This window comes from Bubalus kerabau, chromosome 9, assembly GCF_029407905.1.
Source record: "Bubalus kerabau isolate K-KA32 ecotype Philippines breed swamp buffalo chromosome 9, PCC_UOA_SB_1v2, whole genome shotgun sequence".
Classification (NCBI taxonomy): Eukaryota; Metazoa; Chordata; class Mammalia; order Artiodactyla; family Bovidae; genus Bubalus; species Bubalus kerabau.
Genome location: NC_073632.1, coordinates 70,537,062 through 70,555,877, shown reverse-complemented (window position 1 = coordinate 70,555,877; position 18,816 = coordinate 70,537,062). Strand labels below are relative to the sequence as shown.

At 37.3% G+C, this 18,816-nt stretch overlaps 1 protein-coding gene across 6 annotated transcripts in view; it reads left to right on the top strand.

The window, feature by feature from the left end:
- Positions 1-18,816, top strand: part of ZNF292 (zinc finger protein 292) — a 111,400-nt gene that overhangs the window by 56,853 nt on the left and 35,731 nt on the right. For 4 of the 6 annotated variants that reach the window (XM_055535549.1, XM_055535548.1, XM_055535550.1 and 1 more), the window contains one exon: positions 16,772-16,974. The exons of 1 other annotated variant lie outside the window; for it this stretch is intronic. In XM_055535549.1, coding sequence (XP_055391524.1) covers positions 16,772-16,974 — 203 coding nt within the window. Of the gene's footprint in view, positions 1-16,771; positions 16,975-18,816 lie in introns of those variants that run through there. One more of the 6 variants, XM_055535552.1, reaches the window with a different exon arrangement.

The window sequence follows — 18,816 nt, the reverse complement described above, 5'->3', positions numbered from 1 at the left end:
TTGTTCCTACCTGACTCCTCTCTTAATATTTCCCCAGCTTTCTGGATAGTTTTAGCAGTGTTATCTGTTTCTTGGCTTTCACTGCAAGTTTATTTGTATTACTGCCCTTTGTGTGTTTCCACAGATTAGTTACAATAGAGGTCTCTTAGACCTTAGAGAAATAGATCCTCATTATTTAAAATAATAAGAACAACATTTAAAGGTTGAGAGTCTTAGGGACTTTTTGCCTTTGGTGTATTATTTTTTATCCCCAGTATATTACCACCACTATGTTTTTATTTCTATAATTAAATTCTACTTTTTACTCTTCTCAGCTTTAGAAATATTGGATAGAATATATTAATAATAATACCAAATTACATTGTATAGTTATTGCAGTTTGAAATGTGCTTTTAATCTTCACAGTGATCCTGTGGAAAAATGGGATCTTTTTTTGTCCCTGTTTCACAGGTGAGAAAATACAGGCTCAGAAAGATTAGTTGTCTTTTCTGTATCACATTGCCAATGATGTGAAGTAGAGCTGGGAATCGAAGTGAGGAGCCCAGCTCTGTCCTTTTTATATTATGCCATGTTGCACCCAGCCTAATAAAATAAAATCACACCTAGCTTAAATAAAGATTTAACTCCTTTTTTCTGTTGTCAGCTTCTGAAGAGCATCTTTGCAAAACTCTCACATTATGCTAATGCAGAAAAATAGAACCTTTACCTTAGCAGAGATTTAAAATTTACCTTAAAAGAATATGTGCTCAGTTATGTGCTCAGTGTCCTTTTCTTGTTTCAATGTGCCTAACATTGTTTCTGTAACAAATGTCTTTGCCCATCTCTGTGCCACTTTATTTCATGATCCTCACCTGGCATAGCTACTGGAATAATTTGGGCTATAAAGCAAAAGGAGTTTCTACAGTAACAGATAGACCGTAGGTAGCCAGATTTTAATATGACTTGTAAAGTAACCAGAGAGATGTTATATGACTGAGAGACTGTGCAGCTATAATCTTTATTTGGCCCTGTTATTTAGCCTACTTCTTTGACGGGAGTTACTCTGTGGGTAATCACATAGACTTGAACTATATGTTGAAGCAATTAACATTTTACACATATACACTAATTTATTTACATTTTCAAATTGGGCAATTGTACAGCATGTGGAACTTTCAGCTTTTTATATGATATATCCAAACCCTTGGTTTAACCTATACTGGCCTATGGCAAGTTTGATAAGAGCTAGAGCTCTGCCAGCAATAGGTACACTGGAATAGGCTATGTTCATTAGTTTGTTTATAGCAAAGCGTTTGAGGTTTTGATGTAGTATTTGAACAGTGGATAATGAGAATGGTAACTATGTGATTCACTCCATTTATAGCTGCTCTTAGATAATCTTTATTGTGTAAATTGTGAAAAACTATGTACTTAAGAGTTGCTGTCTTGGATCTAGTGCTACCCATAAGGCCATGCATACCTAACAAAGTACAAATCCCTCTAAAGGGACTAAAAGCTATCCTGGTGTGTCCCAACTTTAAGTCTACAATCATGATTTCTGACTTCAGTGCATTTTGTTTCTTGTTCATGTGTAATTCTCAAAACTTAACATGAACCCCAAATACGATCTGGCCAGCATTTTTATACATAGTATTTTGGCATACAAAGTATTCCTTTTTTTCTTTTTTTAAATTTCACTGTGTTAAATCCATTTTGCTTCTGCAGCTTGTCCATATTATGTTAAATCTTGGTTTGGTTAGTTCAAGGGTTTTGTCTTTCCAATTTTAAGCAGATATTATTAGCATACAGTATGTTGGCATCCAGGTTCTTGATAATGACCATTAAAAAGGTCATACTCAAACACCTAGCCCCTGGGATACTTATAGACATTTTCTTGTTTCCTTTTAGTCTTTTAGCCAATGCCCTTTTGATTATGGTTGTTTCATCACATATGCCTGTTTCCTTGAGTCTGGTCCATGGCTTTCCTTTTGTCTATAGTGACACTATGATGAAAGACCACAAGAGGTATTTGGCTAGAGTTTTATTAAGTAAGATTATTTACTATTGAGGTTAGTCTGACATTAATGTTTTAAAAAATATTTTTGTTTATTTATTTGACTGCGTCTGATCTTAGTTGTAGTGCACAGAATGTTCATTGCATCATGTGAGATCTTTTACTGCTGCTCATGGGCTCTAGTTGTGGCACAAGGGCTCCAGAGCATGTGGGCTCAGTAGTTGTGGTACAGGGGCTTAGTTGCTCCACGGCATGTGGTATCTTAGTTCCCCAAAGGAAGACTGAACCCATGTCTTCTGCATTGCAAGGTGGATTCTCAAACACTGGGCCACCAGGGAAGTCCCTGACCTAATCATATTTTAAATGAACTATTTTAGAATAGTTTTCTAAATACTCCACACCAGTTTTCCCAACTGTTAGTATTGTACATTAGTATGATCTGTTTGTCACAATTAATAAACCAATATCAATACCTTGCTATTAACTAAGTCTATACCTTATTCAGATTTCCCTGGTTTTTACCTGTTTTCCTTCTGTTCTAGGATCCCATCCAGGATATCACATTACATTTAGTCATCATGTCTGCATAGGTTCCTCTTGGCTATGATAGTATTTTCAGACTTTGCTTGTTTTTGATGATCTTGGCAGTTTTGAAGAGTATTGTAGGATTTCCCTCAGTTGGGATCTGTCTGATGTTGCTCACGTGATTAGTACTTGGCTTATGGGTTTAGGGGAGGAAGATCACTGAGGTACAGTGTCATGGTCATCATACGAAAGGTACCTGTAACCAACATGACTTCCTCACTGTTGGTATTAACCTTGGTCACCTGGCTGAGTGTGTTTTTCAGGTTTTTCCACTGTGAAATTACTCTTTTTCCACCTTTCCATGCTGTACTCTTTGGAAAGAAGTTACCATATGCAGCCCACACTTACGAGTTGGAGAGTTAAGCTCTACCTCCTTGAGGAGGCAGTATCTACACAGATTGTTTGGAGTTCTCCACAAGCAATTTGTCTTTTCTTTTTTAAAGATTACTGATGTTTTGGCTGTGGTAGGTCTTCGTTATATGTGCTGCCGAAGCAAGCACTGTGGCGGGTCTTCATTACTGCCCTCGGGCTTTCTCTTAGTTACGGTGAGTGGGGGCTACTGTTTGTGTGTGAGCTTCTCATTCCTTTGGCTTCTCTTGTTGCAGACTCTGGTTCTAGGCTTGCCGGCTTCAGTAGTTGGAGTGCCTGGGCTCAGTAGTTGTGGCACCTGGACTTAATTGTGGGATCTTCCCAGACCAGGGATCGAACTGGAATTGCTTGCATTGCAAGGCAAATTCTTAACCACTGTACCACCAAGGAAACCCGAAATCTGTCTTTTCTTCCTTATCTATTTGTTTAATTAGTATGGACTCACTGATATTTACTTTATGCTTTAGTGATAATCCAACACTATTTTGTTGATCAAATTGTTCAGCTTTGGCCACTGGAAACTCTTCAAGTTAACTTCTCTGTCCCTTTGACATAGCCCCATGGTTGTGGGTTATGTTTTTGTTTGAGTACTTCCTTGTTTTTTGTTTCTACAAGATGCTCTATGTTTCTTTTGTGTATTTCTTGCCCCAATCCTATAATCAGCTGTTTCTCCAAGGAACCTTAGTTCCTTTCAGTGGAGAATAGTGTTAGGAACCAAGCCCTGGTAACTGGTTGTGCTCATTGCTACTGAGGTGTCATTGCCTCCAGGAACTCTCAGCAGACAGAGTAAAAAAATATATGTAGGTATAATTAATCTGTGTGTGCACACATATTTATAAATGTTTGTATATGTAACCAGTTGTATCTATATTAAACTAAATGTGAGAGTTTATACAGATGTCTCCAACTCTGATCTATAGCACCTGGATCATTCTGACCGTCTCTTCTTATCTATAACCTCTCATTTCAAAAGAATGTCATATAATTGGGATTATACTGTATGTAGCATTTTCAGACTTCTTTTACCGTAGACCATCCATATATTACTTAATCATCCATATATTACTACTTACTTACTCCTAGTGTATGTATAGTGATTTCAGAATTGATAACCTGTACCCCTGTGGAAAACAACTTTTATCAGTGTACACAGTTCCTTTTTCCATATTCGTACTGACTCCTCTTATCCCAAGTTAGGTGAGCAGCCCATTCTCCCATCTCTTTCAGTGAAGTTCTTTCATTACATTTATAAGAGAGAATCTTTTGCCCTATTCTACAGTCTATCCTGGGCTTCGCAACCTCCTAATTCATATTTTCAAAGTTGCCTACCTTTGGAGTCCTTCTTCATGCCGTAAAGTAGTTTGGGTTTTGACCAATGCATATTATCATGTATCCTCCATTATAGTATCATACAGGATAGTTTTGTTGCCCTAAAAAGGATTAACTGTGCTTCACCTGTTCAACCCTCTCCTGAACAATGACAATTACTTATCCACGTTTATAGACTTTTCAGTCTACCTTCGTTCATTTAACAATATGCATGTAACATTTATCTATGTATTAGAGTGACTTAATAGCTCATTCAAAAAAAAGTTGCTGAATTATATTCCATTGTAAGAATCTACCACAGTTTGTTTATCCATTCACCTCTTAAAAGACATCTTGTTTTCTACCAGTTTTTGGCATTAATGAGTATAACTGCTATAAATATTTGCATACAAGTTTTTCTGGATAAATTTTCAGATCAGTTGGGTAAATACCTAGGAGAAAGATTGCTTATATGGTAAGAGTATATTTTGCTTTGTGAGAAGCTGCCAAACTATACCATTCTGCATGCTGTTCTAGATTCTCACTGGTAGTTACTTTTATCTATTTTGGGAATTTTAGCCATTCTAATATGTGTGTCATGATATCCCATTGCTTTAATTTGTGTTTCTGCATAGACAGATGATACTGAACATCTTTTTACATGAATATTTGCCATCTGTATATCTTCTTGGGAAAAGGATCTGTTTATATCTTTTGCTTTTTAGTTGAGGTTTTTTTTTTTTTTTTTAATTTTTTACTGGTATATAGTTGATTTACAATGTTGTGTTAGTTTCTGCTGTACAGGGAAGTAAATCATTCATACATATACATATAGCCACCGTTTTTAGCTTCTGTTCCCATGTAGGTCATTACAGGGTATTGAGTAGAGTTCCATGTGCTATACAGTAGGTTCTTTTTAACTTATCTATTTTATGTATAGTAGAGTGTATATGTCTATCCCAATCTCCCACTTTATCTCCCCGTCTTTCCCCCTTGGTAACTGTAAGTTTGTCTTCTACATCTGTGACTATTCCAGTTTTGTGAATAGGTTTATTTGTACTCTATTTTTTTAGATTCCACATATAAGCGATATCATGATATTTGTCTTTCTCTGACTTATTCAGTATGACAATCTCTAGGTCATTCACTGTTCCCTTTTGTTGTTATAGTTTGATACAGGTCCTTTAGCAGATAGGAGCTTGGCAAACATTTTCATTTACTCTGTGACTTGTTTGTCTTTACAGTGCCTTGCAGAGGGCAGAAGTTCTAAATTTTAATTAAGTCCAACTTATTTTTTTTTCTTTCATGGATTGTGCTTTTGTTGTTTTATCTAAAAAGAATCACCAAACCCAAGATCATACAGATTTTTCTCCTCTTATCTCCTGGACCCTGGAGAAGGAAATGGCAACCCACTCCAGTGTTCCTGCCTGGAAAACCCCATGGGCAGAGGAGCCTGGTAAGCTACAGTCCATAGGGTTGCAAAGAGTCAGACACGACTGAACGACTTCACTTTACTTTATCTCCTGGATGTATCATATTAATAGTTTTGCGTTATATATTTTGGTCTGTGATACATTTTGAGATAATTTTTGTAGAAGTGTAACCTAATTTATGTTTGGTGAATCTTTCTTGGTTCTTAACAGTCACTTTTTTTCCCTGAACACTCACAAGTCATATTTCTAATGTATTAATTTTAAGAATCTTCAGTTCAGTCGCTCAGTCATGTCCGACTTTTTGCGACCCCATGAATCGCAGCACACCAGGCCTCCCTGTCCATCACCAACTCCCAGGGTTCACTCAAACTCACGTCCATCGAGTCGGTGATGCCATCCAGCCATCTCATCCACTGTCGTCCCCTTTTCCTCCTGCCCTCAATCCCTCCCAGCATCAGAGTCTTTTCCAGTGAGTCAACTCTTCGCATGAGGTGGCCAAAGTACTGGAGTTTCCGCTTTAGCATCATTCCTTCAAAAGAAATCCCAGGGTTGATCTCCTTCAGAATGGGCTGATTGGATCTCCTTGTAGTCCAAGGGACTCTCAAGAGTCTTCTCCAACACCACAGTTCAAAAGCATCAATTTTTCGGCGCTCAGCTTTCTTCATAGTCTCTCACATCCATACATGACCACAGGAAAAACCATAGCCTTGACTAGACGAACCTTTGTTGGCAAAGTAATGTCTCTGCTTTTGAATATGCTATCTAGGTTGGTCATAACTTTTCTTCCAAGGAGTAAGCGTCTTTTAATTTCATGGCTGCAGTCACCATCTGCAGTGATTTTGGAGCCCCAAAAAATAAAGTCTGACATTGTTTCCACTGTTTCCCCATCTATTTCCCATGAAGTGGTGGGACCAGATGCCATGATCTTCGTTTTCTGAATGTTGAGCTTTAAGCCAACTTTTTCACTCTCCACTTTCACTTTTATCAAGAGGCTTTTGAGTTCCTCTTCACTTTCTGCCATAAGGGTGGTGTCATCTGCATATCTGAGGTTATTGATATTTCTCTCGGCAATCTTGATTGCAGCTTGTGCTTCTTCCAGCCCAGCGTTTCTCATGATGTACTCTGTATATAAGTTAAATAAGCAGGGTGACAATATACAGCCTTGACGTAAGACTCTTAGGAATATATTTATTCCTCTAGTGTACAGTTTGCAAAATGTACCTCAGGTCCCATTTTGAAAATTATATTTTCCCACCTGTTTCCATTTGCTCCATTGTTCTATCTTTTTCAATCTAAAGGTTGTTATCAGACCCACCATTCTCTCTATCATCATAAATAATGAATAATCAAACCCAAGGAGCAGAGACCCTTCTCAAGAAGTTACCCACCTCCACCAATTTGATTATATTCATCTTATTTGGCATGCTTGTTGTTTAGTTGCTATGTTGTTTCTGACACTTTTTCGACCCCATGGACTATACCCTTCCAGCTGCCTCTGTCCATGGGATTTCCCTGGCAAGAATACTAGAGTGAGTTGCCATTTACTTTTCTAGGAGATTGCATCGCAAGCAGATTCTTTACCACTGAACCACCAGGGCAGTCCAGTTGATAAGCTAGGGGTCATCTTTTTAATAACAGTTTGCATGGTGTATGCATCCTTGGTCCTGAACCTGCTGTTTTTTCTTTTTTTGTATGTGTCATTATTGTAAAATCTAAACTTTGAAAGAGCTCCCTACTAACAGTTACACTGAATTCCTTCAGCCCTTTCCCTTCTATTTTGGAATAATTTGCAGTTGCATAAATTGTGTTTTTATTCAGCTTGCCAGTTCTTTCTTGAATCCTAAGCCCTGGGTTTCATTTTTTGTTTTTTGAACTCCTTGGTTTTCAAAGGAAATTTCTAAAGCTTAAGATTTTCCATAGTACTTATAAGTCCTTCAGAGCTTTGTGAGAAAATAAGTCTTTATTTCAGTAATAAACTTTGCATTTTAAAATAAACAGGAAAAACATGCTGCTTGGTTTACCAGATATTAGCATATCTACGATGTAATAATATTTTAAAGGAAGAGATGGGAGGAGAGAACAGATGAAATGAGGCCAGATCTGATTACATGCAGCTGAATTTGTTTTCAGATAGAAATCTCTAGTTCTTTTACTTGTTGAAACTTTTCCTGTATATTTTATGGGCCTGTGTGTATCTTCACCTGTATTCTATGTATAGAATACCAAAATGGGTGATTCTGAAATGTACACTTAAATATGTTGACAGTTTTTTTGAGTGTTAAAACATTTCTTATACAAAATCACTAAAAAGAACATCTTGTAGATTATACATTAAGTAAGCTTAAGAAATACAGTTCTCCTAACATTTCTATTTGGTTATCTTTTTTTTTTTTTTTAGTTAAAAAAATTTTTTTGCTTTCTCTCTCTTTTGCTCTTACTGACCTTGTCTTGTTATAAAAAATAAATAAATGGAATATTTTGAATTTTATTTTTAAAAATCACTGCTAAATTAGATTGCCTTCTGTTTAAGTTTTACTTAGATCATTGAGGATCAGTGACTCTGGATAGAATTAAGCTGATGGAATTTAACGGCAGTAAAACTGTAGAAGTGTTCACTTTCCCATTTCAGACGGATGTTTAATTTTGCATTTTGTTAACCTTAATTATATTCTACTGTTACATAACTAGATATATGGTGACCACCAAGATTTTATTTTTACTAGTAATGATTTAAAACATAAACTTACTGGCTTTTCTAAACATCCTAGAAAAAGTCATTGTTTCTGTTCTAATGAGTCTGATTTCATTATCATGTTACATGGATAAAGATGTGAGAATTTAATTAAATGTAATAGTAATAATTAAATCTTATTCCACAAGAAAATTTTATGGTTACATACTTACTTTTGTTGTTGTTGTTCAGTTGATAAGTTGTGTCTGACTGTTTGCAGCCCCATGGACTATAGCAGGCCAGGCTCCTCTGTCTTCCACTATTTCCCAGAGACTTACTAGATTCATCTATAACATGGAATTTTTAAAATTTATATAAATTCTGTTTTTCATCAATCATGTCAAAAATCAGTTACGATCATAAAGTTTCAGGCTTAATGACAAAGCAGGCGGTTTAAGCAATTCTGAAATCTTCAGTGAAAATGCTGTGTCTTGAAATTTAGCTTATTCTCCCAGGAAAGGGTGAGAGGTTGGGTGAAGGAAGTGTTAAGCTTTTATTAAATTTCTGAATTTGAATTTTTTGAACTAATGCTGAATTGATTTTTTTACTGCATTTTTTTCTTGTGGTAAAAACAAAATAAAATGCAGAATATAATCATTTTTAAGTGTATAGTTGGAGAAGGCAATGGCACCCCACTCCAGTACTCTTGCCTGGAAAATCTCATGGATGGAGGAGCCTGGTGGGCTGCAGTCCATGGGGTCGCTAAGAGTCGGACACGACTGAGCGACTTCACTTCAGTAAGTGTTTGGTAGTGTTTTGTATGTTCATACTGTTTTGAAACATATCTGCAGAACTTTTTTAATCTTACAAAAAGATTTTATCACTTGCAAGAGTGATTTTAAACAATAGCTCCCTCCTTTTCCCATACTCCACTCCCAGTCCCTGGTTAGTCAACATTCTGCTTTTTGTTTCTATGACTTTGACTACTTTACATACCTCTTATATAAGTGTAATCATATTACATATTTACCTTTTTTTGACTGGCTTATTTCATTTAACATAATGTCCTCCAAATACAACTGTTGTTAGCATGTGACAGAATTTCCTTCTGTTTTAAAGGTGAATAATACTACGTTATATGTATATGGCACATTTATTTATCAATTTACCTGTTGATGGATATCTGGATTACTTCTATTTCCTGGCCCTTGTGAGGAGTGCTGCTGTGAACACAGGAGTGCAGATGTCTCCTTGAGACCCTCCTTGACTCCTTTGTGGCATCCAGAAGTGGGATAGCTGCACCACATGGTAGTTCTGTTTCTGATTTTTTGAGGAACTTCTAGACTGTTTTCCTTAGAGGTTGTATCATTTTATAGTGCTATCAATAGGACACAAAGGTTACAGTTCCTCTACATCTTCAACCAACATTTATTTTCTCTTTTTGTTTTGTTGTTGTGTTTTTGAAAATAGCCATTCTGAGACAGGTGTGAAGTGATATCTCATTGTAGTTTTGATTTGTGTATCATTTTTGGAGAAGTGTCTCTTCAAGTCCTTTGCCTATTTTCATTTGGATTATTTGATTGTTGTTGTTGTTGAGTTATAGGAGTTCTTTATATATTCTGAACATTAACCTCTTATCACATATGTAATTTGCAAATATTCTCTCCCATTGTGTAAGTGCCTTTTTATTCTGTTGATTCTGTCCTTTGATGTAGGAAGTTAACTTTGATGTAGTCTTATTTTTTTGTTGTTGTTCTTGGCTAACCCTTGGTATCATATCTAATAAATCATTGCCAAGTCCAGTTCTTGAAGCTTTTCCCCATTGTTTTCTTCTAGAAATTTTATAGTTTTGGGTGTTATATTTAGGTCTTTAATTCATTTCAGATTTTTTTTTATATGGTATAAGGGTTTAATTTTAATCTTTTGCATGTGGATATCCAGTTTACCCAGCATCATTTGTTGAAGAGACTATCATTTCCTCTTGAGTGGTCTTGCCACCTGGTTGAAGATTATTTGATCATTTAGTGATGGTTTCTTTCTGAGCTTTTTCTATTCTGTTGCATTGCCTATATTCCTTTTATGCCACTTTTGATTGTTTTGTAGTCCATTTGAAGTGAGGAAGTGTGAGATCTCCACCTTTGTTCTTTTTCAAATTTGTTTTGGCTGTTTGGGATTCCTTAAGATTGCATATTACTTTTAGGGTCAATTTTTCTATCTCTTCAAAATAGCCATTCCAGTTTTGTTGGGATTACATTGAATCCATAGCTTGCTTTAGGTTATTGGACATCTTAACCACATTAAGTCTTCAAATCCATGAATATGAGGTTCCCTTGCATTTCCCTGGGTCTTCTTTAATTTCTTTCAGTAATGTTTAATTTCTTTCAGAGTTTCCCTGGTGGCTCAGACAGTAAAGAATCTGCCTGCAGTGTGAAAGACCTGGGTTCAGTTCCTGGGTCGGTAAGATCCCTGAAGAAGGTAATGGCTACCCACTCCAGTATTCTTACCTGGAGAATTCCATGGACATAGGAGTCTGGTGAGCTGTAGTCCATAGGGTTGCAAAGAGTCGAACATGACTGAGCAACGTGAATTCAAATTCATTCAGATTAGCTGTTTGCTTCCCAGGTGGCACTGCTGCTGCTAAGTCGCTTCAGTCGTGTCCGACTCTGTGCGACCCCAGAGATGGCAGCCCACCAGGCTCCCCGTCCCTGGGATTCTCCAGGCAAGAACACTGGAGTGGGCTACCATTTCCTTCTCCAGGTGGCACTAGTGGTAAAGAACCCCCCTGCCAGTGCAGGAGATGAAAGAGACTCGGGTTCAATCCCTGGGTTGGGAAGATTCCCTGGAGGAGGGCATGGCAACCCATTGCAGTATTCTTGCCTGGAGAAGGCCATGGACAGAGAAGCCTGACAGGCTACACTCCATGGAGTTGCAAAGAGTTGGAAACGCCCAAAGCGACTTGGCACACACCCAGTGTTTATAGGTTTCACTGTACAAGTATTGCACTCTCTTGGTCAGGTCTGCTAAGTACTTTATTCTTTTTGTTGCTATTATAAATGGAATTGTTTTCTGAATTACCTATTCAGTTTGTTCATCGTTAGCGTATAGAAATGCGTCTTGTTTTTGTGTTCTGATTTTGATATCCTGCAACTTCACTAAATTTATTTAGTGCGTGTGTGTATGTAATCTTGAGGATTTTCTACCTATAAGATGATGCCATCTGCATTCAGATGATGATATTTCTTCCTTTTTATTTTGGATGCTTTTTACTTCTTGCCCAAATGCTAAATCGATTTTAAGAGAAAATAAATTTTTTTAATGGAATAGGTGATGCAGATTCATGAAGGTTATGACGGGAATTTTGGAATTTATCATTTGAACACAAAGGGAAACCACTTGGAGATTTTAACTGGGAAAGGAGAGTTGAGTATGGTCTTCAGAGGGGCAGGGAAAAAAAAGCATCCTGAGTCCTAGTGGAGATGTGTTAGAAAGACTAGCCAGAATGCAACAGAGTGGTCTGGGAGATGAACAGTTTGAGCTGAGAGAAGAGGGTGAATGGTAGGTGTGTAGGTGGAGAAAAATGAATGGGAGTATGGATGTGAGAGTTGGACTGTGAAGAAAGCTGAGTGCCGAAGAATTGGTGCTTTTGAACTGTGGTGTTGGAGAAGACTCTTGAGAGTCCCTTGGACTGCAAGGAGATCCAACCAGTCCATTCTAAAAGGAGATCAGTGGAAGGAATGATGCTAAAGCTGAAACTCCAGTACTTTGGCCACCTCATGCGAAGAGTTGAGTCATTGGAAAAGATTCTAATGTTGGGAGGGATTGGGGGCAGGAGGAAAAGGGGACGACAGAGGATGAAATGGCTGGGATGACTCTATGGACTCGAGTTTGAGTGAACTCCGGGAGATGGTGATAGACAGGGAGGCCTGGCGTGCTGTGATTCATGGGGTCACAAAAAGTCGAACATGACTGAGCGACTGAACTGAACTGAAGTATTTGGGAGTTGGAAGTGACAGGATCGTATGGTGGATTGTAGGTTAGGATAAGGAGGAACAAGGCAGAAGAGGAAAGTTTTCATACCACCTTTTAGTTAGTTCTCTTTAGTTTTATAACACATATTGTGGCATACATATTTTTGTATGCAGAGTTTGAGATGATTGTGAAATTTTCAAGCTAGCTGGAGATGCTGCAAGGGGAATTATGTGCAAATCTGAATGTGGAGATAGACACTCAGTGAATAGATTTGACTCCACTTTGGGGGGAATCCAGGACCTAGTCCTAAATTTTGGTGTATGGTACATGATCAGTTAATATTTATATAAAGATTTATCACAGATATTCAACTTACATATTGTAATAGTTTAAAAATCTTTCATGTTTTTCTTTTTACTATTATGTAAGTGGCATTTTATGGAAAGAAAGCCATTATTACTTTAATTGAACTGACAGTATCACTCATTTACATTGCCATTGTAGGTCATCCAGATCTCTTGATAGGGTTGAATGTAGTAAAACCTGCTTTTTCCTCCCAAGTATGTAAATACACAGAAAATAAATAAAAAGGCTACCCAAGTAAAATTCAGTGTATTTTATGGTTTTCTGGGATGGGGGTGGGGAAAGCAGGGTCAGATCAGATCAGATCAGTCGCTCAGTCATGTCCGACTCCTTGCGACCCCATGAATCGCAGCACGCCAGGCCTCCCTGTCCATCACCAACTCCCGGAGTTCACTCAGACTCACGTCCATCGAGTCAGTGATGCCATGCAGCCATCTCATCCTCTGTCGTCCCCTTCTCCTCCTGCCCCCAATCCCTCCCAGCATCAGAGTCTTTTCCAATGAATCAACTCTTCGCATGAGGTGGCCAAAGTACTGGAGTTTCAGCTTTAGCATCATTCCTTCCAAAGAAATCCCAGGGCTGATCTTCAGAATGGACTGGTTGGATCTCCTTGCAGTCCAAGGGACTCTCAAGAGTCTTTTCCAACACCACAGTTCAAAAGCATCAATTCTTCGGCGCTCAGCCTTCTTCACAGTCCAACTCTCACATCCATACATGACCTTGACTAGACGAACCTTTGTTGGCAAAGTAACGTCTCTGCTTTTGAATATGCTATCTAGGTTGGTCATAACTTTCCTTCCAAGGAGTAAGCATCTTTTAATTTCATGGCTGCAGTCATCATCTGTAGTGATTTTGGAGCCCAGAAAAATAAAGTCTGACACTGTTTCCACTGTTTCCCCATCTGCAGGGTAGGGAGTGAAATTTGATGTGACTAGCTACTTAAGAATAAAGATAAAGCTTTTTTCAAGAGTCTGATAATCTTCGATGTGCTGTTATAACTTTGTAAGGAAAACAGGTCCTGGAATGGAGAGAAATAGAGAAACATCTAGAAGAATGAGGGAAGGAAAGCAGGTAAAAGGAAAATGGAGAAGGAGAAGGGGAAACGTGGGGAGTGAGTTTCCCTCCCCTAAGGGGGAAGTTCTGAATAGAGGTTAAATGTAATCTACTTTTGATCCATTGGAACCGTGAGCTTCAGAATACATTATTACTTTCCTCTGAAAACAAATGCTGCTTCACAGCTCTTTTACTTAAAGTGCTATTCTAACAAGTAGTAGGCACACTAGCTAAAGAATTTACTTTTTCTCATTGCATCACTATGTTAAGGTGGAAGTTTGCAAGACTGGTCTGCTTCTGGTCCCGGTTCTATTGTTAACTGGTTTTATGACCCTAGGAAGTCATTTGCCTTCTGTGAGCCTCAGTTTACTCATCTGCCAAATGATGGAGCTGGATAAAACGATCTATAAAGCTCCTTGTGCTCTAATATTCTGTATTTCTTGGAAATCTGTTTTGCGCTAAGTGTGGCAATGGTTTCCCATTGTTTAAAAACACACAAGTATGTTTTTGAAATATATAGTAACATATTCTACTCTACTTGAGTTAGTACAGAAACTATTTTGTATAATTTGTCATTCTAACTACATGCTGCTCTTTGAGATTTTAGGGAGTGTTTGAAATTCTATTAAGATTATCATTAGTTTCATTTAAAAGTTGCCACCTTTAAATAATTTCTTTGCTATGATCTTCAGAGTTCGCTGAGTATGAGTTTTTGTGGGAGTATGTGAAATAATTACCAGGCTTTTTACCACTAGTGTTTCCTGGAACCTCAGGCTGTTTCTTAAAGTCCATAACTTATAGCCAGAATAACTTTTTAAAAAAACTCTTATTTCCTTATGTTTTCATTGAAAATCTTTATAGATTTTGCTTTGGCTATTGAGCTAAACTATGAAAAGATATTTGCAGTGTAATTGTCCTAACAGAATCGTGTGATATTGAAAAGAAAAGTAATGCCCTATGTATGTCAGACATACCGTCAGAGGTACCAGAGAGTTATACAGATAGTGTTATTTATCTGTGTTTAGTCTTCATACTTTTTTTTTTTTTGGTGTAGTTTAACGTGTAAAGAATAGAGAGTAGCAGGAATAAGGTCTAGACTTCAAGAAAAGGATGAAATTTGGGATCCTGTATTATTAAATTGCTTATATGCTCATGGTTTTAATACTGAGGAGCTTTGATCATACTATTTTATAGAAGAATATTTTCACAGTGGAGTACAGTTAGAGCTAAAGTTACTAAATGGTAGCAAAGGATATTTACTATCCTTTGCTACCATTTAGTAGCAGAGGAAGTAGAGAGGAAGAACATCTTTTATTTTCCATGTTCTAACCCACGTTACTTCCTAGACATGTTTTCCAGTCCTTTCACAAGTTGAGAAATCTTGTATTTTATTTATAGGGCATATAAAATTTTATCCCTTGAAAGCCTTCCAAAGGTTGTCGGCTAGCCATCACCAAGTAAATTTTTAAGCACCATTTTCATCCTGGTAAAGAAAACTTAGGGAAAAGTTTAAATTTGTGTTTGTTAAATTTTAAAATCTCCTTCACAAATTAGAAAAAAAGTTAAATTCTTTCTTGTAGTTGATCAGACAAGCACTCAGAAATTCAAAGTTTGAACAGAATGAATATTTATTATACATTAGTGGGTCTTACGGAGAAGGCAGTGGCACCCCACTCCAGTACTCTTGCCTGGAAAATCCCATGGACGGAGGAGCCTGGTAGGCTACAGTCCATGGGGTCGCTAAGAGTCGGACATGACTAAGCGACTTCACTTTCACTTTTCACTTTCATGCATTGGAGAAGGAAATGGCAACCCACTCCAGTATTCTTGCCTGGAGAATCCCATGGACAGAGGAGCCTGGTGGGCTGCTGTCTATGGGGTCGCACAGAGTCGGACATGACTGACGCGACTTAGCAGCAGCAGCCAGCAGCAGCAGCCAGCAGCAGCAGCCAGCAGCAGCAGCAGCAGCAGCAGCAGTGGGTCTTAAGCAAGTGTTGAGGTTTATTGGTTGATACTTTTAGAGAACTTTCAGCAGACTACCCTCCAACCCCTTATTTATTTTTCCATAGATAATTTAAATTTGTCCTAAGACACCTATTAAGGCAAGATAGGGCTTCCCTGATGGCTCAGCGGTATAGAATCCACATGCAGTGCAGGAGCCGCAGAAGATGCAGGTTCCACCCCTGGGTCAGGAAGATCCCCTGGAGGAGGAAATGGCAGCCTACTCGGGTATTTTTGCCTGAAAAAATCTCATGGATAGAGTAGCCTGGCAGGTTACAATCCATGGGGTCACACAGAGTCAGACATGACTGAGCATGCATGCTCAGACTGCACCTTTTAAAATGAAAAATACATCAACAGAATTGAACACAATATTAGTTGAATTTCATCCTCTAGAATATCCAAACTTCCTTTTGTGGTTATCATATAAGAATCCTCCTGCCATCACAGGAAATGCCAAGAGAGACAGGTTCAATCCCTGGCTCGGTAAGATGCCCTGGAGTAGGAAATGGCAACCCACTTCAGTATTGGCTGGAATAGTTTATGGTCAGGGGAAACTGGTGGGCTTTAGTCCATGAGATTGCAAAAAGTGAGGCACAACTGAGGGACTGCGCATATACACATGAGTGTGTAATGCCCTTGCCCTGCAAATTTCTAGAAATGCTAACCCCTGATATTCAGGAATAAAAGCTGTGGGAGAAAGAATTTAGTATAATTTTAATAACACTGACTCAGAATTCAATGCAAAATTATTTTTATCATCAGGAATTCAACTCACCTCATTGTAAATAACTATAAATGGTACTTTAAGTGGCTAAAGTATTAATGCAACTCTAAAAAATTAACTACATGATCATCTTCTGCTTATAAGATCAAGTATTTTGTGACAGTCTGAGAATAATAGAAAATTGCAACAACAAAAAAGTTTAGTTTCTCTGCTTTAAACAAATATTCCTTGTAAGTATTTGTATTGCAAATGAACTATTTACCAAATGTTAATAATCTATTATGTCTTGTTTTTTAAAGTGAATGAATTTTTAGCTTTTGAGGGTCCCATCTTGTTGGATATGAGAATTAAACATCTAATCAAAACAAATCAGTTAAGTCAAGCAACTGCTCTAGCAAAGCTGTGTTCTGACCATCCAGAGATTGGTACAAAAGGTAGTTTTAAGCAAACTTACCTTGTCTGTCTTTGTACATCATCACCAAATGAAAAGTTAATCGAAGAGGTGAGTATGTTTTCTTTTGTTAGTAATTATTTTTTAAAGTAAAACTAATAATTTTTAATTACATTAGAATGTCTTTGACTTCCTTTTCTCTTAAATAGTGAAGAGCCATTGTTATCAGTGTTAAGTTTTTGATGTGCTCTTAGATAGTGATTGTAAGCAGCTTTCAGGATTATATGTAAACATTTCACCTGGCTTCTACTTTAAATAAATTGGCTCTTTTTTATCGGAAAGATGGTGGTAGCTTAATTTAGCTAGCATTTTTTATTAGTGTTCAGGCTTTAATTTCAACTAAGTAACTTAAAAAAATGTATGTCTTCCCCCTAAGTATACTCTTCTCTCTCTCCCTCTGTATACATGTCTATCTCTATATCTATCTATATATATTTTTATTTGCATAGTTTAATTTAAATTTGCATGTTTAGTTTTTGTTTGTAAGACAAGTGATTGTGTTTTTTTCACTTCTAGTTGGCATAAAGCATAGTATTCCTGTATTTGTGTATTTTATACTACAGATTTCTAAAAGTAGAATCGTAATCCAAATGGAATTTTGCATCTTAGAGGACTCATAATTCCAAAATGAAGTTGAAGATAGGGTAGGAGAATTGAAAGTTGTTGATCAAAAAAGCAGAATTATGTATATAAAGAGAATAGATAAAACTATAATACATTGGACAGTGATGTGTATATATGTCTTATTATCTCTAATATAAGTATCCTTTGATTCCAGAGCAGTAGCAAATGGAGAACAAAGGGATTGTGGGACAGATTTTAGGATATGCAAAGGGAGAAGCTGAAATAAAAGAGAGGACAATTAACAGAGGGTGCATGATCCCCTGAATAGATGGAGATTGTAATCAGAATCCAGAAGAAAGATAACCTCTAACAGAAAGCTAAATGGCCACATGAGGTTAAAGGTTGGAATTATAATGGTGATTGTGTGATTTTTCTTGAGAATAGAAAAGAGGAAGATGATAGCCTTGGACCAAGATGAGAAGCCTGTTGTGTATGTTTTGGATAATGAGGATCCTAGGAAGAGTGATGGCATGCAGTTTCTAGACCGGATGAAGTAGAGCCAAGGGCTCTGGCTTAGGAGATCATTAGTTTGGATATTAGCTATTTTTGTCTTTAGTGTTTCTCTTTTATCTCAGGTAATGGCTTTTTCATTGCTGTTTAATAGGAGCTAAATAGAGGATTGAAATTTTCTTATTAGTCAAGAATAACTTTGTAGACAATTTATTGGCAGATGTATAAAGTTTCTTGAGATACAGCCTTTGAAATGTGTGTGACATTTTTTAGTCCTTAAATAGTTATTATGATATTGCATCCTGTGTATTTTTCATCTTCATTTAAGTTTTTATTATCAGTTCAGTCCCAGCTCTTAATTAAGTCTGTCCATCTGCTCATCCTTCCTTCAGGAGATTTTTATTAAGTAAATGAAAGGTGTCATCTAAACACCGAGGGGGTTGTAAGTGAGTAAAGCATGGGTCCTTAGAAACATACCTTCTAGCAGGAAACTGTCTAAAGATAGGGTGGTTACAGTAACTTCTAAAGTCCTGTTTGAAGTTGAAGACTGAATTTGTTATCTCCAGGAAAGTCTCTGTTTCTAGCTATCCTGAGTAGTCAAAAAAATCTTGCAGCACTGAACCTAAATTCCCTCTTGGTTTAATTATCCAGAGTTAAGTAACAACAGCCCACCCTGCTGTGGGAGATCCTCAGGAAAAGTCTCTCTGAGGACCCTGGGTATCTCTGATGTCATATGAAGTTGTTTTTTCCTTCTCATTTTAAGCAGGTGGAATTAAGATACTTCGTGTTCTTTAAGCAGAGTACACAGAATCAGTTTCC